The sequence below is a fragment of the Corvus brachyrhynchos genome, unplaced genomic scaffold (genome assembly GCF_000691975.1).
Source record: "Corvus brachyrhynchos isolate BGI_N302 unplaced genomic scaffold, ASM69197v1 scaffold97, whole genome shotgun sequence".
Classification (NCBI taxonomy): Eukaryota; Metazoa; Chordata; class Aves; order Passeriformes; family Corvidae; genus Corvus; species Corvus brachyrhynchos.
In genome coordinates this window covers 245,461-271,664 of record NW_008239758.1, presented here as the reverse complement: position 1 = coordinate 271,664, position 26,204 = coordinate 245,461, and the positions used below count along the sequence as shown (strand labels likewise).

The window sequence follows — 26,204 nt, the reverse complement described above, 5'->3', positions numbered from 1 at the left end:
GAAAAGTTCACATTTACATTTAATTCTGTTCTTTCATTGCAACAATTCTCCATTTGTGGAGTTCGTATTTACATGACTATTATAAGGTAACTCATATTGCTAGGCTTTGAACAGTACTCCTTTTGTCTTATTTTTCCATTATATTTCTATTCTATGTATTGTCACCCTGGAGGATTTTTTTAGCTTGCTACTCTTCCACTAAACTGTGTAGGATATTGCAAGGAGTGGAGTTCTCATTACTTCTCAAAAACAGCACTGCTAAATTAATTAAACTAAACTGTCTCAGCTATTGAAGATTACTTTACATTGAGAACTACCCACCATCTACTGTGCAGGGATTTGAAAATGTGCTTGCAGGATTATTTATACTATATCTAAAAAATATAATATGCTATATGTGTAAGCACCTGTAAAACCTGTCATTTATACAGGCCTCTTTTTTTATATTTTTGGTTTACATTATGAAATTCACCATTTAAAAGAATCTTCTCCTCTTCTAGACTATCAACAAAGTACTTGTTCAGTATGCTGCAATTATTTCAAGTTACTTCAGCTCATATTGTGATAAAGAAAATGTGGTAAGTAAGAAGCTGTGGCTTTTTTCTGCCTCAGAAATTACCTTTAAGTTACTTACTGTACTTTTTGAAAATGTAATCACTTCTTTATATGGAAAAACACAAATGGAGGGAGGTCAGCATGTTTTCACAGCTGCTTACAGTGATGTGTAAAAGCTGGAATAAGTGAAATTAGTTAAGAATCCTAGTTAATAATTTCAGTATTAAAATTTAAAAATAATTACAAGATGACCACAAACATGCCGTGGATACCAGCCTAATACTATGGTGAATGGATCTTCATCTTGTTATTCAAACAGAAGAAAATATTTTTGTTTTAGGTTTTCACTTTGCATTGCCTTGTCTCTCTGTATCAGTTTGTGCATTGGAGGGTTTATAAGATCCCTGTTCCCTGCGCAGGGAATGTGTGCAGAGGTTTCTGCTGCTGCCACTCACTGTGCTTTACCCATGCAGAGGGGAGAAGAAAATGATGTGCTGTTTTGTTGCCTCACTGCTTACAAGGGAGTCCCTAATGAAGGACCAGATTGCCATGGACTCTATTCTATTGCCTAATTTATTCACCAGCTTCTCAAGTAATGCAAAAATGCATATTTCTGAAATATTACTCTGTTATTAACACAACAGCCTGTTGATTTATTCAAATACTTTAAGCATCAGCCATTATCTGGGTTACAGTGTTGTCACTGTTTTCTGCTAAGACTGGGTCTAGCAAGCAGTATGGCCACCCCTTTCCTCCAGCCTATTGTTACTCCCAAAGCACTTGGTTCGTTGTTGCCTCTGCTCTCCCCAGGATGATGATGTGCTACTTGCATTAATCCACCAGATGTAACTGTATTAGGTATGACTAGAAACTATCTCAGGACATGAAATTCTGGGATCTGAAACCTGTCCAGCTGACTGGGAGATGGCATCCAGTTCCCTGTGGGGCAGCACTGCCTTTAGTGGGCAGTCACTGGCTGAGCAGGCAAAGTGAAGTGTCAGTTTAGGAGGAAGGAGGCAGCAGTGGACGGGAACCTCCTCTAAACAGCACAGCTGTTATGAATGAAGATGGTCCTAGAAATCTTTTCCAACCTTAATGATTCTGTAATTCTATGAATGTAGGGCTGCTGAAGAATTGGTCATGCACAATCTCCCATTTGGTGCTCTCTCTGTAGGCCTGTATCTTGATGAACAACATTCAGCAATTAAGAGTGCAGCTTGAGAAAATGTTTGAGTCCATGGGAGGGAAGGAGGTGAGTCGTATTTGTTTCCTGGTTCATTCAAAATTCCTTAGAGATCATTAGCACCATGTTTGCAACCTAATCAAAGCTTTCACTTCTACTTGCAAAGAGAATCAAAATGTTAAAAAAAAAAAAAATCTACAAGACCTATTTACTGTCCTGACAATTCTGGAATGACCTAACGCTATTTCACAGACATATGCTAATGATCTGTAATGTTCTATCAGCTCTGGGTGTTTTGTGTTGCAATCTGTAGTGCAAGCTTTATTTTAATGTTTGTATTGGACTATACTTTGCTTTTTATGTATTGATACGTTTTGTCTGTAATGTGTCATTGTCTTTGTCTAATGCCTTTGACTTGCAATCCACTGAGCAGAAGAAAGAAGGAGAGAGATTCTCTTATGAGGTTTGTGATAGTAAGCATCTTTTATTATTCCTGACCATATTTTCTAAGGCTAAGAACAGTCACATTTTCTACTTATTTCCATTAGTGCATTTGTGTAATTCCCTATGATCTAAAATCAAAAAGAGCTATGCTTGGGCATTCAGTTGACACTAAATTGAAAAGTTTTACCAGGCAGGTAGTGTAAAGCCGAGTTTTAAAAAAATCGATAAAACATTTTAAGTGCACTTTTCAGTATCTGAGGGCCTGCTTGTATTCAAGATACCATTTCACCAAGAGCTGTTACTCAGCATTCCAGAACATCCTCAGTTTTACCCCCTTTTTCATTTCAGAAGACATAAAAGTGCTTGAAATCCTGTCAACAGTAAAAGGAAATAAACAGTGCTTCAGTACTTTCCTGACTGTAGTCTTTAACTGTTCTGAAACATGATGAAGAAATTAACATATCTTCAAGCTATAGAAAAAATCCTGTCTTCTTGTTGAGAAGCAGTGTTAAGAGCATGAATATCCTACCATTATCATCAGTAGCAGGCTTTAAAACAGAAGTTACACATACATCATCCTTTTTCTTGTTGGGGCTGTAGTTTGATAGATTCACAAAACTTTGATCTAATGTGGCCACACTATAGAGAAAACTGGAAAATAATAGCATTTCATATTGCCACATCCACAGTGGGACACTGCAGAGTTGAGATGGGTCCCCTATGCCATGCAAGGAACTGCAGCCTCCAGATGCACCTGAGGAGTCACTCCAGGGAGTGGAGGTTCTGCTGAGCCAGAGCCAGCTCCTTGAAGCTGCCATGGCAAAAATACATCCTGCTCCAGATAATAGGAAATAAACTTCTGCAGCCTCATCAATGCAGATTTCTTTCCAAACTTAAAAATAGATATTCATCATCCAGAAGTGGCTGGTTTTGTGGTTCCTATTAAACCCTTTTCCCTCTCTGAATATTACAAATAATCTCTTCCTCCATGCTTTTATGTTCTGTGCAAAGTACTTTTGTATTAGGTCTTGGATCCAATCTTACTTTTGTATGTCATGATTTGTGAAAACAGCTAAATGTCCATAAATCAGGATAACGACAAGGGCAAGTGAAAGCTGAGTCACATTTTATGTCTATTTCTATCAAATTATTTTCAACCAAAATATTTGCTTGAATCTCTAAAATATCTCTAAAATGTCTTCTTTTCCTCAAGAAAATACTAGTTTTTTATTTGCTCCTAATGCCTTATACGGTAATGAACAAATATTTAAGAATTTTTCATAGCAATTTACTTTCAAAAGTTCTTACGACTTCTCATCCATTTTGGTTTCTTTTTGATGTTAATGAGGCTGAATTATTAAAGTTGTTACAGTATCAAAATAGCATTTCCTACAAATATGGTGCAACACGCAGCCCATGGAGACAATCTGGATATATTTTTCTATAATCGTTAGTTAGGTAGCTTAAGTGCGTCTCTGCATTCACAGTCTAAGAGAAAAGATCTTAAAAATACATTCAGACTTTTAGGGCATCTTCTTGAAGAAAAGTACATTCATGTTCAATTTTTTTTCACCCATATCAAAATGCTGCTAGAATGTTTGTCCTCAAACTGGAATACTTATTCCCCTCGCTATTCCGAAGGCACCACTGCTAATGGCCAATTTGGCTTATTGAACTTTTATTTATAAGAAACAAAGCCAGCAATAAAATCTGTAAGCAGTTTCCTTGAAGGGAAAAAACAGTTTAATATTTCACTTCTGCAGGGCATAAAAGTTAGATGATTTTCAGCAAAATAATGAGACCTATTTCAGTTGAAGCAAAACTAATTCTAAGAAAAATTAAATGCTGTTAATCTCCTCAGTGTCACACTGTGAGCAGTATGTCTTTCAAACTGTGCAGTCAAAATAGCCACAATCAGGCAGTAGTCCCTGTGTTCAGAGTAGGCTTATTGCACATTGCAGGCAGGGAGCTCTATAAATAGAGAAAAAACTGGTTTCTCAGATCCCCCACCACTAAAATAAAATAGTCTGAACAAAATGAGCTTCTTTATTAACTCTCCTCCTCTGCTGCAGCCAAGCAGGAAGGGTACTTACAAATCATATCAATGAGAACAGTCTGCCATAACAGAGTAGTTAAGTGGGATCCAACCCACTGTTTGTTTGGGTTTTTTTAAATCAAGTCCAAAAACATGGGAACAGATCATCATTGTAGAATTTTAGTTTAGCTCCTGTTTGTTTCATCCAAAAGGAATGCATACATTTACTCTAAATATCTTTTTCATATCTGACAAGTCCGAAACTGATAAAAGATAAAAAAGAGAAGCTAATGCTTGTGTTGCTTTACACCGGGTGACAGAACATGGCAGAAATGTGTTACAGTAATTAGGATCAAAAGAAAAAGGGTGTAAAGCAGAAGGAGGTTGTTTATGTGTGACAGTATTATATTAACTGTAGATAAATCATCTTCTCACTTTGGTAAATTCACTTCCAACTTTACATAAAGTTTAGGAGTTCCTATAGGAATCTATGTGTGGTCTTAAAGGCTTTGATGGAGTGACAGAGGACCAGATTTCAGCAGAATAGTTCTGAAGTGTCATCTTTACATCTTGTACAGAGGTCCAAGTGCTTTTCAGTGCACTCAGAGCAGTGGCAGCCAAACATTTCACATCTCACTGTCCCAGGGGTGGGAGTGGAGGAAGGATGATGTCTGTCACAGACAAAAAGAACCACTAAAGTGATGGAGCTGATGTATACCTGTGTCTTTCCTAGATATCCAGAAAATACATAAAACTATTTTCTGAACAGAAGTAACCTGGTGGTCCCATTAGGAAACGATAAGCAATTAGACCTGTGGAACTGCAGATAAACAGATTTCAGATTAGAGAGGCTCCATTTAACTCACACAAAAGTGATTTGCATCTCTGTAGTTTCCTACAGAAACCACCACCAAGTTTGCAGTTAACAGGATTATGTCCATACTAGCACACATTAAATTACAGCAGGGAATACCTCAGTCTAACATATTGAAAGCAGCCAGATTAATCAGATTTTTAACTCTTTTCCAAGGTTTGTCTGTATAAGAAAATTCACAGTTATATACAGGCAGCATTTGGAAATGATGATGTTCAATTTTTTTTTTTTTTCAGCTGTTCATCAAATATGTTCTCAATTTTTGTGTAGCATTCAGAAAAAGTCAAACTTCAAATTATCTATTTAATAATACATAATCAACAGATCTCATGAAGTGTGCCAACAAATTTATGAGTATATTCCCTTGTGGGTAAAAATGAATTCTGCTATTTAAGAAGATGGTAAAATAACAGAAATATGAGCCTAGAAAAGCCAAGAATATTAGGAATTAATAGAAAAGTAAGTATGATTTACACATTATTAATGAAATAAGTTTGCTCCTTTAAAAATCCAGTTTTGAAACCTGAGCAACCTACCCCGATGTATTTTAAGGCTATTCCACACACACTGTGTGGAATCCAGAATACATTTGTCCAAGGGATAAGTGCATTGTCTTTTCTATTTTGGTGCTTAAATTAGATATGACACACTAATGACACTCATAGCTGGGTTTTATTTTTGGTTTGTTGGTTTTTTTTCATTTCCCAAAATAATCTGCTCAAGCAGAGCCTTTTTCTTGTTTTTTTCCTGAAAAATTTTCAGGGAAGATTGTTAGTTTTTATTCCTTCTTCATCAAACTCTATGAAGCAGATGAGATTTGAGGGGAAAAATAAAAGTTCCCGAGACTGTAAATACTTCATTTTCATGTCTGTATATCCCTGTATGGCATCATCGCAGATGCTGGTCAGCATTGCCTTTTGTCTCCCTTCCATGCTTCCATTTTAGCTCTTCCATATCAGGAAAAAGAAGCAGGTCGTGGCTGTGGCATATTTGAATGATGCCTGAGGACAATCATTAGCAAATGGAAGGCACATAGTAAAATAAATGAAAAGTGCACATTTTAGTTCTGGTGAGACACTCAAATCACCATATTTTCCAGTACCTAAAGAGAAGTAGCATTTAAAAATCTTGCTGACATCTTCTTAGTGATGCCACCATGGCCAGGTGTGGAGCACCTGGCTGGGCAGCCCGCATACCTCTTTGTGTTCCTCTCCTCCCCGTGCCACCTCATCGCTGAGCATGAGCATGTGTACACACAGGGCTGGAGATACTGCCAGATGCCTCCAGCTGTGCACACACTAACTTGTTCATGCAATTTGTGAGCACAAAGTCTCTAAAATGTTTAACAGTTGCATGCACCCTTCTAGAATGTGTGTAATGCCCACAATCTGGCATTAGTATTTAATCCAATTTTGGCTGGACTAAGTTCAATTCCAGGTGAATTTAGCAGATGCATTGTGTTTTCTGGTTATCACGACAACCCCTGATACAAAGTGTCTATATTGACCTCTGTAGGCACAGTAACAAGGTGATTCTCTAGTTTGTGCATGAAATTCTAAGAAATTTCGAGTCTTCTGCCTGCCTGGTGTTTTGTGTTTTCCTTGACATGTACCACGTTCAGTGTGAATGCTTGTGTGTTCAGTGTTTGTTAAATGTTAATATTCTAGTGGTCTTAAATTTGTGTTTTGTATGTATCACTCCAAAGGAGGCAGTATAATTCCTGAGTGAAATGCATTTCCTGGAAAAATCTTTGCCTTTGTTATTAAAGCCTTATTTTGTTTATTAATATAGACACTGCAGTAAAATTAGCTTTTTAATTCCTGCTCTTTGTATGAAGGAAAACAATCACTTTAAATGTATGAACTGTCAAAGTATATCTGCCAGGGTCACTTCTAAGATACACAGAAGCAATAGAAGTTCTCTCAGTGCAAAGTAATTCAAAACTAAATCAGTAAGTAGTCACAGTAAGTACTGACATTAGTAAGTAAAATATGAGCTTCTCAGATTACAAGAGTGCTACATGACACTGAGTATTGTCTAAAGGATGTGTGGTGATTCCCCCTTGTCACCTATTTCAGGTTTTTGTCAAGACCTGTAGTGAAAATTTTGGATTTTCTATGATTTTAACACACGACCTCTAAAGAGAAGGAAGGATGGTCTAAAATTAAAACACAGTAGATCACTGGATCTATTTCAGTTTGCTTTGCTGTAGAATTCCTGTGTAGTGTCATGTAAATTGCCATGTGTGCTGTGACAGCTTCCCCTTGTCTCTGAAGTGCGATTAAAAGAACTGACCTGCTGCACCACAGCACTCTGAAGCACCAGAAGAACTGCACTCCTCATGCAGTTGAAAGATCGAAAAATGTAAACAGAGACAGCCCTGATTATGTATTCTAAATGTGCACTGTCCTTTGAAATTGTCAGAAGAACGGTACCTGACCTTGCTTTAGAACAGAGTCCACAAATTAAGGGTTATCACTGAAAATCATTCCCTAACACTGTGATAGAGACAGCTGGAAGACCTGGAACATTAGCTATTAATTAACATTCAGCTGTTGATCCTGATGATCATCTATCATATCCCAGAATGGGCTGTAACTATTTTTCTGAGTGCTAAAGATCAGGGAGATAAAAAAATAATTTTTTTAATTTGAAAAAGAATCTATAGCAAATAAACAAGTTGCTGATCAATATCAACAGGGTACCTTTTTCATTAAATATCTATGCATGGATCATCATCCCTGTAAATGTAAAAATACATTTCTCCTCTGCATTAACTTTTTTCCTATGTTTAGAAAACCTGTGTCAGACCATCAGAATGTGTTGCTCTGTGCTTGAATTTTTTTTGCCTTACTGGCTTTTAGAAACAGCAGTACTGAAATTTGGTAGATTCCCTTCCCACATATTCTGTCAGTATAATTGGCATGAGTAGTCTTCAAGCCATCTTTTTCAGTGCTGGCTGTTCTAATTTTACACTGCATTATGAAAACATATGAAATACGGAAACAGCTTCAATGCAAATCACAAAACAAAATACCGACAGTAGTGAAATATACAAAAAGAGTAAAAATACAAAGGCATCTGCATTACTAATAACACAAGCACTGACTTTTCCTGCATCCTTCTCTTGGTGTGCCTTGTTGAATACCACTGGCCTGATAATGGTAGTTCTCTTCTTGTGACTGCCAACACAGTTTCTACAATCCCACAGAAAGTCATTTTTCAATGGCACAGTTTTGATTTGTAACAATATAAATATTCACTACTGTAATCAAAGATTTTTCTATGTTATTTTTAAATGGTTGTTGTATTTTTAGGCCTACTAAAGCAGTTCTGTGTTGCAACAGGTGTTTCCACATTTGGTTTTCCATAGTGCAGTGTATCTTTGCACATATTTCCTAATTCATTGATTGTAATGGAAACCCCAGAAACCTAGTGTATAAGTAAAATATAATGTTATTTATCTCTTTGCAGCTGGATCCTGAAGCTAGTATTGTTCTAAAAGAACTTCAGGTGAAACTTAGCAATGTATTGGATGAACTCAGTGTAACGTATGCTGCAAGGTAACAAAACAAATGGGTAAAAACCCATTTTACTGCAAACCTTAGAGAAATATTCCTGCTCAAAAAGATCTACCTCGTTGATGAAGTCTGGGTGGTTATTTGGTTGTCCTGAGGCATGGCTTGCTTCTGCCCTGATGGAGTGGTGTGCATTTGTGTCTGTGTATGTGTTTAGACTCTGAAGCAAATAACGGTAACCTCTCTGTAAAGACAACTGAACATCGTCTGTGGGCATGAACATGTTACAGAGGTGAGGCTGATGGCTTTTGTTCTGCTTTTTGGAAAGCAAAATCGCCGATTTTTTCTTCCCTGATGCTATGTTAAAGTTTCCTCTCTGAACATGTTTATGTTACTTCCTGAGACTGACAGCTTTTTCTGAGCAGCCTGCTTCAGCCAGGGATGTCTGCCTGTGTTTAGCCTGCTTCAGGTGGTCATTGTGAGTGGCCTTCTTGGGTCATTTGCTGGCCTGTGGCTCTGCAAAAATTGTCTACTGAGCCTTACTCTCAAAACCTTTCATTAATCAGAGTGCACACTGCAGTCCTGAATGAGTATGGTGCTGTGCCAGCAGTGCCTGTGGTTAAGAAGCAAGTTACTTTTGCATCAAATTAGAAAGAAATTTAAGAAAGGGGGATTAGTGCTATAGTGGTGCTCATTAAGCTGAGCCTGTAGTCGTTTATTTAATCCATCACTGGGTGGTCTGGGTGGACAGTCCGCTTTTTTTCTGAGTGTGCTTAGTTTTTGTATTGTCTTGGTGTACTTTTGCTCCCAGGCTCTGGTTCTCGGATCATTGACAGTGCATGAATATTATTTCTTTCCAGGGCTTCTTTCTGAATGAGCCAACTAGGTTTCTGCAAAAGCAAACCCAGAATAGCTCAGTGTAGGATATGCTCCAGATAGCTAGAACATTCCTCCTGGGTCAGTTTACTGCTTGGGTCTGTGAGGTTAACAATGTTGGAAAGATGGCTAATGTCAAGAAAGGCAGTGCATTATTTTGGCTTTTGTTGGAGGGACTGGTCCCTCCAACAAAGAATTTCTATAATCAGTTTCACTAGCTGCCTCATTCTGATTTTATCTAGGGCTTTAAAGTGTGTAGGTAAGTGTACTTCCAAGTGCATTTTGAGAAGTTTCTGACTTTTCCAGTGATTTCACATGGAGGTTTGTGTCCTCTTTTTACAATTAGCCATGTCACTGGAACAGCTTACTGCCTGATTATGTTTCTCTTCTCTCACAGTAAATTCTCTTTCACTTTTCTCAAGTTAATCTTTGCCATTTATCATTTCACCTTAACAGGCCTTGTATATTTTTGGCCTCTGTTTTGCATTTCTGTTCATAAACTAATCCTAAACCATTTTGATCCATCATAAATCAACCCATAAAGCAAAATACAGTATGTGCAGAGACTCTTCCTGCCTCTGAACTGGTGACTGATTAACTGCTGTTCTGCATTGTGTCAATATATTGTCCAAAGATTATCACATCAATAGCACTTTAAAACTGTCAGACACTCAACCAGATCAGTTAGGAAATAGAACAGTTTTCAGAGAAGCTGAGCAGGTACAAACTTGAGGAGGAAGGATGTGTTTACAGTCACCTTGAAGTGAAAAATATTCCTCCCAGGAGGAAGAGTCTGAGCACTTCTAAGCAAGGGGTTTTTTGCAATAGGATATTTTAAACAGTCCAAGTGTTTTGACTCTGTGTAGTTGAAAAGAAGTAACTAACCTTTTGATGGCACTGACTGTGTGGAATCTGGAAAAAAGTCAAATTGAGCCAAACAGGGCAAAGTCAGTAGTAGTTTTTAATTTTGCCTCAAGAAGAATGTCAAAGTTTGGTTCCTATTAACCGTCAAGAGAAAAATTATTTATCATCACCTGTTCATATTGTCCTTTCACGCCAAAAATAAAATCTTGAGAAGTTGTTCCTAGCTGGCAATCAATTGCATCTATCCTATAGATTCTGATACATCTGTTTCTCTCAGAAAATAAGTATTTGGTACACCTACAAGGGTATCAAAAGTGTGGCAGAATGGAAACAAGGCAGGGAAAAGATCAAAACACTGCATGAATTACTTATATGAGCCATGATCCTCAGTAGAAGTTATTTTCAGACTATAAACCACAGTATCTTCAATTTTGAACATTAAATCATCGCAGAAAATATTTAAAACTTGTTGTAGAACCTGATAGCAAAATCATCATTATTGTTTTTTCTCCCAGAATTCTTTCATTTTCCTTTTTTTTTGTCTTATAGTTTCCAATTTGTTATTGAAGATTGTGTAAGACAAATGAACAATGAACTGAATCAAATTAGAGGAAATGGGAATGCAGCAGCCAATAAGAACAGTGCTGCCATTGATGCTGAGATTGTGCTTCGGCCTCTCATGGATTCCCTGGACAAAACGTAAGTGTGGCAGGCTGGTTTGTGTGGCAGACTGGGACCTGGATGCTGCAGTCAGGCACACTTTGGTTTTGAACTCTGAAGCACTCTGCAGTATTTTTAATATTTGTAGTATTCACTGTGTGCAGACTGCCATGCCTAACCTGTTTACTTACACTGAGCAATTCTTACATAAGCTACAGACTTGTCTTTCCATGTCTTGTCATGTTTTGGGTCATTGAAAAGGAAGCGATTTCTCCTCCACAGGCTGCGTTATGAAGATTGTACTGAACAACAGTAATTCCCATACTGAAATTGTCTGGCATTTGTTCTAGGCTTGTACCCAATGTCCCACTGCTTATTAATATGCACTTCTGTGTCACCAAAAACCTGGTCACCGTCTAAACAGCAGCTTGGTTTTTTTTTTTTTTCATTTGGTAAAATGCTAATTTTTGAGAGGATCCTGCAAACTCATTCTAGCCTCTGAAAGTAAGCATAACTTATGTTATCCTTCAGCAGTGATGAGTTCTGAAAGGCCATGTGCAGCACAGGCACATCTGTAAGCACATTGGTGTCCTTGGTCATTGGTGCTTGTGAAGCACCAGTGGCCTTTTGTTGGAAGTGGCTGTGAGGACAAGCAGCCTGGCACTGATCCTGCACTCAAGGTCTCCAGTCACGCAGACACAAGTTACACACCCTTTTGGTTCCTTAGGCGGGTTTTCCCCAGCCAGAATTTTCAAAGTGAAGATGGAAAAGGTGCTGCAAAAATTTAATTTCACTGTAAGTAATAGAGAGCAAGATTGCACAGACATGTCAGTATATAGAAATAAATGCTTCCGAACAGTAGCTGCAAATTTGCATTAGCTGGCAGCAACAGGTTCTACATCCCAGTAGAAATACAAAACACAGGAGACAGTTGCTCTTTATTTTTAAGACATAAACAAATTATGTACTAAAACTTTAATTTAGGGGCGTGGGAGTGCTAAATTATATCATCCATCAAACTTTATAACTCATCATGATTTTGCATTTTCAATAAATATGCATCAGTGGTATACTAAGCATTCAGTTAGATAGTGGAGATTTATATGAGTTTGTAATCTGTAAGTCTTTTTACGAAAAATATTTACTGATAATATTGCAAAATAACTTAGTTACTGAGAAATTTTTATTAGTAGAGAAAAGATAAACCTTAATGGCTATTTATCTGAGCATATAGTGATAGAGCACCTCTGAAGCCTTTATGCTAGTTTTGGTGACTGGTTTCTGTTTTTGTTTTATTCCAGTTTAAGTGTCTCTGCAAAAATCTGTGAGAAAACAGTTCTGAAACGGGTTTTGAAAGAGCTCTGGAAATTGGTCTTAAACAAAATAGAAAAACAAATTGTGCTTCCACCACTGACAGACCAAACCGTAAGTGTTCCAGCAGTAATTCTCAGTTGACGTGAAGGATTGTAATAATGTGCTTGTTCAGGTGCCAAGGGGTCTGGCACTATCCTCTTCTGTACCTTGACCACAAGGAATAATTCTTGGACTGCAAGCAGTCTGTTGCTCTCTGGTGTCTCAAAGTTGTGTACCCAGCTTGCTATTAGCTGGTGAGGAAGACTTTGCTCCTTCATTTACTGCCTGCTCCGACTCAGAGCATTTTTTATGAATGCAGTCATGTGAAAGAAGCTGGATCACTGGCTTTGAAGTGTGCTCTCATATAAGGAGTTTTAAATCTGATTTTTCTTGTCTTCACTGTGCACAATAACACAAAGAGTGTTCTTTGCCCTTCCCAGTTGCATCAGAAATTCAATCACTTCCATTTTTGTAGGTTTGATGCCAGGGGTGCCCCATCCCATCCTCCAGCCCTGCCTGCTGTGCCATTCCTTATCTTGAGGCAGCACTTGATTAATATCAGGAAGCTTAAGCCAGATATAGCTCTAAAGATTTGGGGTATTTTAACAGCAGACTTGACAGGAGGTCCTCTTTGGGCATAACTTCATTTACAGCCTGCCAAGAATAGAGAACGGAGCTGTACTTACAGAAAGTGGGGCTGCACAGGAGAGTCTTGTGGGGCATGGCCTGACACAAACTCTGGGGGCTGAGCTGAGGGCAACCATCTGATCCTGTCAAAGGATCAGCAGAGAGAGCCTGGCTTGGAGGCCTTTTGATAATTGCTTTTTTGCTTTTTTATTTGAGGGACTGGGATAACATAACTGTTAATTCTGCTTGTTTTCAATCTTGTTTAAAAGAAATTGACCATCTTGTGACAAGCTAATCGTGATGTTGCCACAGTGTGTCTTTGGCAGCTTTGCTGTTACACGTCCTGTGGTACCAGTTCTGCTGCTAAAAATCTGTTTGTCAGGGTCTGTAAGTTAAAGGCATATCACTATGCCTTTAAATCATATTATAATATATTAAAGAACATTGCTGAAAGAATATTGCATGGAAGAATATTGCTGGGCAGGCAGGAAAAAATCTAATAGAACATGTATAAGTGCTGCTAAGATAGCAATGAAATTACCTGAGCTATTAAAAATTCTGGAGTAGAGCTGATCATAGCCAGAACTCCAGTCACTGAATTTGTTCATATTTACTCTCATGACCTTGTTAACTAGGCATAAATAGAAACAACCTCTCTTTTAATAAGTTTCAAATTTATATTTCTGGGATCTTTAATTTGCTTTTCAAACTTTTTTGTGCAAATGTTATCTGCAAATACATAGGTAGCATTTGAATTGGGTAACTCTGTTTTCTGTCATGTGTTAGGAGCATTTATTAGCTTTATGCAGGATCAGTTGTTACACTGTTTCATTGGACAACATGTTCAGAGGTGAGTTTTCCTAGTGGTAGCCTCTACCAGCCTAGTTTCTGGTAGGCATCGTGAACTATTTCCTGAGAGCAGCAGTTATGGACAAACATCTCACTGACACACACTGAGAATAATCACAGCCTTAGCTTTAAGTATTAAGCACAGAATGAGAGAGCAGAAAGGAGAACACAAAACCACTCTCAGCAGAATGTGCAATATTTGTATCAGCTCTAGGATACTGGAGGGAATCTTGCTTCAGGCATTCAACTACTTGGCCTTTCACTTATGAGTGAAAATGTGTCTCCTGTGCAACTGAAACTTTTATTTAGCTTTGCAAAATGGTTACTTTGGCCAATGTTCTAGAAGAAAATAAGATTGTGTTGACATAAAAAGCAAACATGCTGTCCTGAGTCCATGTCCTTAACTTTCAATGTGATTACAGGGGCCCCAGATGATATTCAGTGCAGCCAAAGATCTTGGACAACTGTCAAAACTCAAGGTAATGGAGCCAGATGAAGCTGTGAATGGCTTGCGCTAACAAAAAGGGATGAAATATTAGTGACTGTAGGGCCAAACCTCATGCCTTATTCTTGTATAATATAGTGAGATTGAATATGGCAGTAACTACTCAGAGGTGAATCATCATTTTACAGTTTCATTAAAACCAAATCGTGAATAAAAAAGTCTGTGCTTATATGGTAACTGATCACTACATGGGTCAAGAAGCCATCATTCCCATATTGCACAACTAATCCTTATGAGCATTAAATATTAAAAAAAAAAAAAAAAAGTATCTTTGCTTCTGTAACCAGTTCTGAAAAAGCCCTAAGGTGAGAATACCAGTAATTTTCTTTCTGTGGACTATTTATGTGCATTGAACTATAGAGTGTACATCTACAGTACAGTCTTCAGCACTTCAGTGCTGGCCTCCACTTGATGGGCAGCAGAGATGTTTGATACTGATGTCATTTGTTTGCCAGTCAATTAGGAAATGTGGTATTTGGGCCTCTATGACTAATTGTTCAGTTTGCTAGAGGAGTTAAAATATTACCTAAGGAAATCACTGACTTCTTATTTAGACAAAGATTTAGCAGCAGTGTAGTCACTCTAGGAATCTAATATGTTCTAATAGGAACCCCCCCTTTTTTTAAACATGGGGCATTAACAAACATCTTGTAAACTGACAGCTTTATTAATAAAATTAATTACTTCTAGATCATTTAGTATAATTATTTTAAGTTAAATTTTAACCTTTCCCCATCCCCCAAAACAGAGAAATAATACATCCTAGGAAAAGAAGTAATGCAAAAGAAGTAATATTAAACAGTGGATCTGGTTCTCTACAGTATGTTTTCAAGAAACGTCATGATTGCTCTAGGTTATAATTTGTTGTAAAAGCATTCTGAAGTTGAATTAATCCCTGTTAATCATAGTCCTTGGGGGACATTTGGCGGCTTTGTCTGTTTGTTTTTCCAAGAACAAATACTCACAATATTGTCTCTCTTTCAAAACCAACTGCAGTCTTCTCTTGCTTTGCAGGACCACGTGATCCGAGAGGAAGCCAAAAGCCTGACCCTGAGGCAGTGTGCAATAATGGATGTGGCACTAGTTACTATAAAGGTGCAGCTTTATGTGTCTCCGCTCTATGCTGGAATACCCAAGAATGACTGGTTTTTAGATAAAAAACTGGAGACTTTCATACAGTCTTCATGGGTTTGGTTTCTGAAGTCAAAATAAGTCATTAAGGAATATTATTTAATTTGCTTATCAGTCTTTTTCACATTGGCCTGGATCATTACTTGGTGTAAATAACTTGAAAGCAATCAGTTTCTAGAATAACAGCATATTTTCCTGTCTGCTGAGAAGAGACAGCACATCAGGAATGTAAGGAGGCAGCTACTTAAGTATAAAATTGAGGATACAAGAGGAAATACTTGTGATCAAGTGTTCTGAAATAAAAGTCTCCAAGGCAAGCAAGAAGTAACAGAGAGGGCTCCCAATTGCCATTTTTTGTATTTGTAGTGGAATTGGCATTTCTTTCAGAAATAAAAATAATTTGGGATTGGTAATGTTGTGGAAACATAAATGGAATAAATTGTTGAAGTACTGTATGCTCCCAAAGTAAGCCATGTGAAGTCCTCAGTAAGGTATGTAAATCTAATTCTTTTCCTTTCAAGGCATTTGTTCTAAACACATAAAAGTTGGGAAAAATGTGACCTCTAACCTTGCCTAAATTTCCTAAATTGCTTAAACTCATACAGAAGAGGCATTGATAGATTTTGACCATTTTGCTAAAAAAAGTCTAGAATTGGAGGAAAAAGATTAAATAGGGGAAGTCCTTTGTTTATTCAGAATCCTTATATCTGTGTGCTAAATTATAATTGTCAATTCATAAACTGAGCTTAAGTGCTTTCTGAGAAATCTCTTTTCAATTTGTAAGGCAGTGATTGCCTGCTGTACTTAGCACTTGATATGGCAAAATCATTTCTTTCCAAAATACTTAATAAATAACCTTGATCATGCAGAAATTGGGTAGAAAGTGAAAAAGGGCAAACTTGGGGAATTAAGAAAAAAAGATTGCTATGTTTATTTAGGAATGCAATTTTTAAAGTTTAATGATCAAAATCTATAATTTTTTGGTAATGCTTAGTAAATGCAGTTTGTTTAAAAGCAAAACCATGGCTGCCCAAATAAGAATAGGAGAATGGTAAAAATGGCATATGGTGTGTGTTTAGAAATTGGGTAGCTGGTAAAGAAGGTAAAAGGATGGTGAAGAAGGGTTTTGCAGCAAGAAGTAGTCTTTTTTATTTTTCCTCTCATTTAATTCGCTAAGAGACAATTATAATTTAATAGTGGATGGTGTTATTAATCCTTTGAAGAATATAAAGTGAAGGAATAATTTTTGATCTTAAATATATATATATAGCATATCATCAGTCTGTGTATTATGTAATAGCAACTGTAGCAATTTCTGTATCTATTTAATATTTTTTAGCTTAATTTGCAATTTACAGTTAGGAGGAGTGGCTTTCTGGCCTCAGTTATCTGAAACTAAGTTCTCTGCTACCTCATTGTTTCTGGGCTGACATAATGTTCATTGATAATATTGTCCCAGTTTCCACTCTACATCCAGACTGCCTCTACAAAGAGATACCAGCACCCAAAGGGGCTTGTGTATTTGGCATTTGGCAGGTTTTGGTTGAGACTGCAGTGGCTTCAGCACTTATTTCCATATACTTAACATCTGCCCTTTTTATCTGTCAGTGTGACTTTCAAACCTCTTGTGTCACCTACAAACCTTGAAACCACTCAGAGAGGAGCAGGAGTAGCAGGTGAATTATTTTAAGGTTTCCGTCTCTAAGGAACAGGGTCATAACTGATCCAGCTGAATCTGTAAAACCCTGTTTACTCATTATTTTTCTATGTTTGGTTCCATACAGTACTGATACATTCATATTGCTGGTTTTGCTTGCAAAATTTATCATTTATGGGCAAATGAAAAAAATGAAAAACTCAGGAAAACAAGGGTCAGGTGTCTTTGTTTCTTAATATGGCTGTTGGCTTTCATGGAGTTTTCAGCCAGTTGTAGCTGCTGCAGATGATATTTTATTGGGAGATACAACTTTAAAAAAATCACAGTAATTGTCACCAGTAGCAGGAAATACTAACAGATTTTGACACTTGCTTATAAATTGATTATGATCCTTAGTGAAATCATGACTAAACTCTTAAGCAACTAAGATAAGAGTTTTGCTTGGAACATACAGTATGAAATAATTCACTTGGAAAGAAACATTTTATGTAAGTATCTAATGATGAGAAGATAGAGGTGATTTAGTCAGAACCTTTTAAACTGACACTAACTGTCTCCATAGTATTAAAACAATACAAAAATTTTGCAACCTGATGACTTCAAACCCCGTGCTTTGCTCCTACAGGTATTTTTTCCCTGTAACAGTCAGTAGCCAACAACACAGGAATGTAAATAATAGCTGTTATGAAACATTTGTGTTTCATCTCCTGCAAAATCTTGAGAACTGTAAGGTGAAATGTGTACACTAAATGCAAAGGGCTTGTGTGGACAATAGGTCTGAGCTGTCCAGATAAGCTTGGGAAGCAGCAGTTAGTGGATATGTCTGGATGGATGTGAATTGGAATGTGTATATTGCACCCATTCCTTTGGCAACACTCCAAAAAGACAGGAGGAGTAGATTCTACTTACAATCCCCAACTCTCACTGTACAGACCAATATCGCATCTCATCAAGTAGTCACAGTGCTCCTGAAAAACATTGTTTGTTTTTACTAATTAGCCATTAGTGGGAAGTTTATTGATCTTGAGACCTAGAACTGTAGTGGAGGTTGCAAAATGCTTTGCAATGTGTCTGAACAAAATGAAGGTATGTAGCACACTTATCTTTTCATTGTAGCTAAAGTGTATTAATTCATCAAACACTGTCTTGTATAAAACTTCAGGAAAAATTCTTCATTGTGAGAGGAAAAAGGAAATAATCTGTCCCTTAGTTTTTCTGAAATTAGCTTTGGTATTGAAAATATGATACATTTATATATGCAGGGTTTTTTTAATATATATATTTTTTTAACCTAGTCAGCATGGTATCAAAGCAGTAAGCATATTTGTTTTTCCAAATCTAGCTGTGCCAGTAGAACAGTAGTTATCTTCTCACACTGCTACTGCAAAACTTCACACTCTGGAGTATTCTCTCTGAAAATTTTAACAAAATTCCCTTTTCCCTAAATATATTCTTTACCTGTGCTCATAAACCATGCCTTCATTTGAGAGGTGTTTGTGATGGGTTGGGTTTTTTTGTTTTGTTTTCGATAAAGAATTAAAACTGATTCCACTCTCTGAAACCTGAAAGAATAATGCAAATATTTGTCCAGTTTTGGCAAATGAGTACTTCAGATCATGAAGATCAAGATTAAAATTTTGTATATTGTTTTCTTCCCCTAAGGCTTAATTTTTTACCCTTGGAAAGAAGTTTTGTATTAGAGATTATGACAGTTACTTCAAGTGCTATAATAAATGTACACATGCCTGTTGCTACTTCTAAAACACTCATTTAAGAATTTTACTTGAAGTCGTGTGTCTGTAACTGAGGCCTTTCTCAGATAATTTGCCTCTATGAACAACCATATTTGTTTTTCATTTTAGCAATACTTCCATGCTGGAGGAAGTGGGCTGAAAAAGAATTTCCTGGAAAAGAGCCCAGACCTACAGTCCCTCAAATACGCTCTCAGCCTTTACACACAAACTACTGATGCCTTGATAAAGAAGTTTATAGCCACACAAACTTCTCAGAGTAAGTGATCTGTAAGGAACATAGAAATAAATCACATTTTAAATGTTCTGAATTACTGATTGCAGATTACATTCTCCACCCACTGTGGTATTTTAGAGTTCATTGACACAAATTTGCTCACGTGGTGTTATCTAATGCTGCTGCCAGTTGTTGGAGCTTATCTGAGGGCAGTTCATTTAGGGGCCTGTGACTTCCCAGGAAGAACAGTCCCCATGCTCTGGATGCACACTGAACACCAGGGTTATTTGTAGGAGCACTGCACACATTATATTCCAAGCTGTTTTCTTCATTCTAGAAACTGAACATTTGTACATAATAGTAATCTTTACTAGATTTCTTTTGAATGTAATGAGCATTTGTAAAAATGACCTGCCTGCCACTTCATGTCTTTGGGAAAGAATACAATTTGCTGAGATAATGAATTACCCTGCTCCAGCTCATAAGAATCAGAAAGTTTTAATTGGACAATAAAGCTGGAAATAATTGCTTTTACTTCTGAAGTACAATATGTTACTCACGGTATAAAAAGCATGAAACATGAGTTTTGCAGCTTGCCCCAAGATTATTTGCAAAGAATCATTTCCTAAGCTGTTTCCATATTGAAACTGAGGATCTCTGTTAATAATTCATATATTACAAATGAGAAAATCGCTATAAAACTCTAATATGTAGGGAATAGAGTCTTTTCTCCCCCTCTCAAAAAAAAAAAATTAACAATATGGATCCAGGCAGAAAAGTGTTACTTTTATGTGTATTTTGCTTTTCTTTAACATATACTTTCACTGTAACTTCAGGAGAAAAAAATTATCTAAGTTGTAGCCATAAATAGAGATCTTTTATAAATCCTGAACCACAAAACTGAATTTTCTGTGTTTCATCCTGCTTTCAGCCTGAGGTCTGTGTTAATTTCTGTGCACACATTACCATGCCTATATTTGCACACCAGTATTGTCAGAAATGTAGCCACTGGGAATGAAACGTAAAGAAAAGTGACTCATAACTTTTCATTATCCTTTAATGCCTCATTTAAAATAATTAAATCCTCATCTATTATGATCTCTAGTCTCACAGCTATAACTGTATCATTAGCTTTTAGTTAAAATGACCCTGTTTGCAAATCAGCAGTTTTCTCTGGAATATAATTAGATTGATATTTGCCCTAATTTTTTCACATTGCCAATCCATAATCAATAGACAGTTGGATGTAAGTATTGGATTGCTCAAAGCAATGAAAAAAGTATAGTTTAAATGTAAAGAAAGCATATATTGAATAATAACTATGACTGTAGATATAAGTGGGTGCTTGGTTTTCTTGTAATGACTACAAGAATCAGAAAAAACAATCAGGCTTACTTTTAACCACAGGTTAAAATAGTTTCTCACTCACCATGACTAAGCTGCAGTTTTTCTAAGAAACTGAAGAGCAAAAATTTGTTTAATTGGTGTGCGAAGGGAGAGTTAACTTTACACACAAACAGAAAGCAGAAAGGTTGGACTTTATGAGCTTGGAGGTCTCTTCCAACTTTATTAATTCTCTGATTCCGTGGTAGGGGCTCTGTAAAAGTGTGTGTTATGGTCCTTGATAGTTCCTGTATTTGTGTTCATGCCAGGATCATGTTCAATAGGCATAACCAAATTATCCGAGAATATGATTTGCACCATTTCTAAAGAAGGATGACTGCTTGAACCAGAGTTTTGTTTCCCAGCCTTTGTGCCCACAAATTCCTAAAAATCTTGTCAACAAAGCAATTTGCATAAGATAACAGTAATAAAACCATTCCTAACTTTTAAAATGGTGCCTCAGGGAGTCATAGTTTTTCCTGTGGTGGTTTCACCACACTAAATACTTGAAAGCTCAATTCCTACTGCCTTTTTCAAATACATCGTGAGACTACATTGTTATAGACATATGCTTTAAAAGCAAATTATCACACAAACAGGAATAATAAAATTAACTACTGTAAGCTTTTGCTGATGATTTTTTCTTTTCAAAGCACCACTATAGACTCTCAAGACTTTTTAAAACAGACAAGTGTTGGAATAAGTAAATGACAATGCTGAGCATAATCTCACTGTAACGTTTTCAGTAACTGCTTTTTTTTTTTTATTTTTCGTTTTCTCCATATAATGATTTGTCATGGCTGAAATTCTTTTCCAACTCTAATGGTTCTATGCTGCTGAAAGTTGTAAATTTAATGCTCACTCAGGGTTGTGAACACAAATCTGTAACCACACTATGAAAATTAAGGATAAAAGAAAAATGTGTTCTAATAAATGAAGTTGATACAGACAGTACAGGTTCCAGATTAGCTTTCTCAGTGACATAGCTTAAGTTCTGTCATCTTCTGGCATATTTTATACCTGCCTTTCTGCCTAGCAGAGGAGGAGGGAGAGGTTTCTCTTCAACTGTTATTCCAGATCTGCCACACACTTTCAACGTGTTTGTTTGGAAATTAAATCCTGTGGAAACTCCGATTGTTACATGTTTTAACATTGGTATCAATAGGATAGTAAGGGGAGATATAATCTATGATTGTCCCTTGGTATAAACATTTCCAGAAAAATGAGCAAAGCCTGCTAAGCACTTGTCCTTTTTTAAACCCAGCCCACAAATGTAAAACATGCAGAGCAGCATTCTCTTTTGCAAATAAATTATCAGTGTTGTTTGATGAGAAAACTTTTATAATAACACATAGAATGATTTATAAAATGGTAATAAAATTTAGTTCCACCTATCTGACCTTCACATATAATATTACCCAGAAGGGATTCAGCTGATTCTGCAGTGCCTGTTGCAAGCACATTCTTCTGGATCAGTTTTCTTACTCAACCATACACAAGTGCTATCCCTGCCACGAGTGATAGCATGGCCCCTTCCATGGAGCAGGCCACTTCTGTAATCTCTGAAAAGGACATTGCTATAGACCTAAAGGATTTTGCAAAACCTGAAGGCAGTTTAGGGAGGAGAATTGCATTCCAGAGCCTGAGTGAGCAGTATTGAACACTCTAGGTGGTCATTGATACCCCTTCAAAGAGCATGTAAAGTACAGCGAGATGAGAATCGTGTACCATCAGTTCACCATTACCTAGCAAATCACCTGAGGTTCAGATCTCAGATTGATTTAGTTTACTCTAAACTTCTGCCAGCTGGAAATTGTCACTCTATTTGTGCACTAATAATAGTAATAAACATTAGCTCAAGCTGTAAAAGTGGGTGGGTTTTTTCCTCTAAATTCAGCTAGAGGATAACATTCTTGCATACATAATTCAATTTTGTTTTCAAAATCTTCTGTAACCAATCCAAACAATTCTTTTTGCACCCTCCACTTGTGCCAAGCATGAATCAGTTGTAAAATAGGAGCACAGTGCCAAGCCTGACCTGTAAAACCTGGCTCAGTTGGGGGTTCAGTGCTGTAGGGCTGGAAGACCCATGGCTGGTTAACAGCTGGAAGGCAGCCAGCCCAGAATTTCAGGGAAAGCTCCAAGGCTTCTGCAAAAGACCATAGATTCTGTACATTGATACTAGCTCTAGACAAAATGGACAAATTTCAGGTCAGACAGGACAAGATAATTTTAACCAAACGAGCTAAATTCAACCACATTTTCACAATCAAGACAAAACTCTCAAAGGCAAAGGACAAACTCTTACTATACTTCTGTTGGTCTATTGCATGAACTTTCCTACTCTGTGGTACATTTGACTTACCCTTACTCAGTGCTAAGACCAGTACTGGTAAAGCTTCTCTAAAGTCATTCCTATAAAAAAGACAGAAGCAGTCACCCTTTTATTAAGTTGCACCTTCACTTCTTAAACTACTTAATGTATATCAAAATTAAAAGGCTGTGATTTAGTTTAGCAAATGCCTTAAATCTTCAGTAATTTCATAAACTATAGCCAGTGCTGTGAATATTTACATTTGTTTAGCATCAACACTTACAACATTTGAACAAATATTATTTTAGTTTTAGCAAATTACATAAAAAGACAGCATCTCAAACAGTTTCCTGAATTAGCTCTCATTTATTACCACTAATTTCTCCAAACTAAACACCACTCTTGCATCTAAAATGGTTGTTTATTGGACATGGAGAAATATTTTTCTTACAAATTACAGCAGCTCCAGTTTATAAACATCATTAGAGAATGGTGCTGTTGTTGTAAGGTATACAACAGTAATACATAATGGCAGGACTCTGAAATCATTTTTAGCTTGACTTAAAATAGTTTGTATTAGCTAAACAGAAAAATCAATACTCATCTCACAACACATAGACTGCAAACCCTACCTGTGTGTTTACAAGGCTGCAGAAAATGCTTTGCTTCAGCTGGTCTGAATCAGATTTCTTCATTCTTATGCCAGACAATTGAAAGCTAAAAAGGGATGATGCACCTGAAAACAAGAAGATACAATACTCATTCTCATTAGGTAACTATGCTTATCTCTAACAGTAACTCCATCCTTGTCTTGTGAGGTCACCAATACAGGGAACGAAGTTACACAATCAAAAATGAAGACAAGTTCTTTTCAACTTCAAGCCAAAATTCAGTTCTGTGTTCCTTTGCAATCTGGAGTTGTACAAAGCAAAGCAGAACCTCAATGGTTCATAAATATATGGAATGACATTAAAACAATAATCTGATATTAACTATAATTTAGGCAAGCAGATAGATGACATCAGACTACAAAAAATAAAAATTGCTTAAATTGTTTAGCAGCTGTTATAGGTGAAAAAGAAAGACCTTTTCATCTTTTGCTTGTCAAAACCATTGTATTATTAACTGTCATATTTTGAAAGCTATACCTGTAGTCTGTCGTGAAATTTAAGTCCTACAGAGCATTTCCAGTTCTCTCATAACCCATACTTCAGACAGAATTTAAATCAAGAAATAATCCCTGCTTCATCCACTGTAGTTTCAAATTGAGGTCAGAATCATGTGTTACACAACCTTATTTCATGAAAGAAAAAGCCAGACCTGCATTGCAAGCTGCAGAAATCAGCACACTATTGCAAGCAACAAACAGGACAGATAAGAAAAAAAAGTGAAGAAACTTGCAGAATTACAACGAATAAAAGTATTCCAGCATATGCTGATAGCAAAGTAAATGCATTCAGAATAGTGGCAGAAAAATAGATAAAACCAGACTGCTGGTAAGCGGGTCTTTACAAAATATTCACTTAAAAGACTGCCACATTAGAAAATTTCTGGTTGGTCCTTAAATGAAACAGTAAAGCACCTAAATTAGAAACAAGTTGTGTATCAGTTTCCTCTAAGTCTCAAGAAAATAAACACAAGCTACCAGGTGGCCATCAGTTATATGACATCAGTTTTTAAAAAATTACTTCCTACTAGAAGCAGAGCATTCAATACATACAGAAACCTCTTGAGAGGCATGTGTGTTGTCTGGGTAAAACGCTGTACAGAATACATGCATATATATAAATATATACATACATAGAGGGATAGATGATGCCAGTTGGATACATAAATCCCAGATCAAAGCTGGCTCATTCCTGGTTTCTCTCCTACGTGGACAGAGCAGCAGATGCAGCTCTGGGGGGTCCCAAGAAGCTGTGCAATTGCAGCCCTGGCTGTGTGGAGCACAGCTTTCCCCAGGAGAGATGAAGGGAAAGGCCTGAGCTGGGGATTCCACTCCAGCACTCAAACCGGTACTTCCTACTCACACCACAACATTCTCCTTTCATATTATGCTCTCTGAGTGCCTCATAATCACTGCCTGATGCCAAAAAAATTCCAATAGGAGAGAATGTACTTTGATAGTGTGGCTTTGTACAATTGTGGAGAGGCTTAGAGATGTTGCTGAATCTCCTGTCAGCCTTAACTCCATCATAACAAGTGATCCTTTAGACAAATGATTTACATTTGCTAATCAAATACAAACCTAAATCTTTTCAATCTTTTTATGACAGCATGGTGAATAAATGGTTGCTGAAGTCAGCCTTCAAGTATTGAACTTGGTTCTCAGAATCCCCCAAAACAAATAATTATCAACCATTTGTATAGCAACTTCTTGAAGCAAAGCACATGTTGCAGTTAGTGTGGTTATCATGATAAAATTGGTTTTCTCTGCTGCCTTGTTTTTCTCTAACACAGAGATCATCTAGCTTGCTCCATCCATCTCCTAATAATTCAGCTTTAACTTGTACTCTTTGGACTAAATGAAAATATTCAGAAATGCACTGAAGGTTTTCCTGCAACTCAGTCTCAGAGTCCTGTGAAAAATAACTTGACGAGTCGTCCTGATACTTTATCTCCTAATAAATTAGCAGCTCAACACCAGACCAATATGTATTTTATTGATATCATCAATCAAAAGATGACACGTGCTTGTCTGGATTAAAGTGCTGATTTCATAGCTTGTGTAATTCCTAGAGCATTGGAAACTGTGAAAGCTTGAATACTTTTCAACTTTTTCATTCTTATGTCCTATTTAAAAAATAAGGTCAAAGCATAGGTGCAGTATTTAGATGAACACCTTTATGCTGAAAAAGCCATTGAGGCAAATGGGATAGGTTAGGCTTACCACAGGCAACAGTGCCAGGTCAGCTGGTCTCATGGCCAGGCTCCCAGTGCTCAGTGAGCTTTCTAAGTCTTGGGTAATAAAATCACATAATGCATGATTATTAGTTTGCAGGTAGTTGTTTTTCTTCTGAACTGGATTTCTAATCCTCAAAGAGGTGAAGAAGATCTTGAAATCCTCAACCCTTAGAGACAGAGTTTAAAAAAACCAAAATAGAAACATATGTAAACCTCCCCAGGTTTAGAAACTTTTGATACGTTCATACAAAGTTTGAGAGTCTTGCTTGTTGTCTTCGGCTACTTTGGGGCAAAAATACTGCAGGTCACCACATTCTGAAATTTTATGCTAGCTCATTTTCTGTGAATCCCGTTTATGTCTGCAGGGCTCTTTATTCATGCAAACATAGAAGTTAGTTTCCACAGTCCTCCTCATTTGAAAACTTTTTGCTGCTAAAAGATCAAGCAAGACAAATGAATCCTTCTACAGTAACATACTTTTGTTCACAATCACAGACTGATTCA

General features: G+C 36.9%; 1 protein-coding gene and 1 long non-coding RNA gene across 9 annotated transcripts in view; one reads left to right on the top strand and one right to left on the bottom strand.

The window, feature by feature from the left end:
* UNC13C (unc-13 homolog C) overlaps positions 1–26,204 on the top strand; it is a 134,873-nt gene that overhangs the window by 101,315 nt on the left and 7,354 nt on the right. For 2 of the 5 annotated variants that reach the window (XM_017742683.1, XM_017742682.1), the window contains 9 exons: positions 501–578; positions 1,730–1,807; positions 2,172–2,201; positions 8,566–8,654; positions 10,899–11,048; positions 12,311–12,434; positions 14,261–14,317; positions 15,358–15,438; positions 18,994–19,141. In XM_017742683.1, coding sequence (XP_017598172.1) covers positions 501–578; positions 1,730–1,807; positions 2,172–2,201; positions 8,566–8,654; positions 10,899–11,048; positions 12,311–12,434; positions 14,261–14,317; positions 15,358–15,438; positions 18,994–19,141 — 835 coding nt within the window. Of the gene's footprint in view, positions 1–500; positions 579–1,676; positions 1,808–2,171; positions 2,212–8,565; positions 8,655–10,898; positions 11,049–12,310; positions 12,435–14,260; positions 14,318–15,357; positions 15,439–18,993; positions 19,142–26,204 lie in introns of those variants that run through there. The other 3 variants (XM_008639998.2, XM_017742684.1, XM_017742685.1) reach the window with 3 other exon arrangements.
* The window catches only part of LOC108448728, a 43,537-nt gene that overhangs the window by 13,367 nt on the left and 3,966 nt on the right, over positions 1–26,204 (bottom strand). For 3 of the 4 annotated variants that reach the window (XR_001864721.1, XR_001864722.1, XR_001864724.1), the window contains exons 2-3: positions 23,429–23,532; positions 22,848–22,897 (exon numbers count right to left, since the gene is read on the bottom strand). This is a non-coding gene — a long non-coding RNA (uncharacterized LOC108448728). Of the gene's footprint in view, positions 1–22,847; positions 22,898–23,428; positions 23,533–23,944; positions 26,199–26,204 lie in introns of those variants that run through there. The other variant, XR_001864723.1, reaches the window with a different exon arrangement.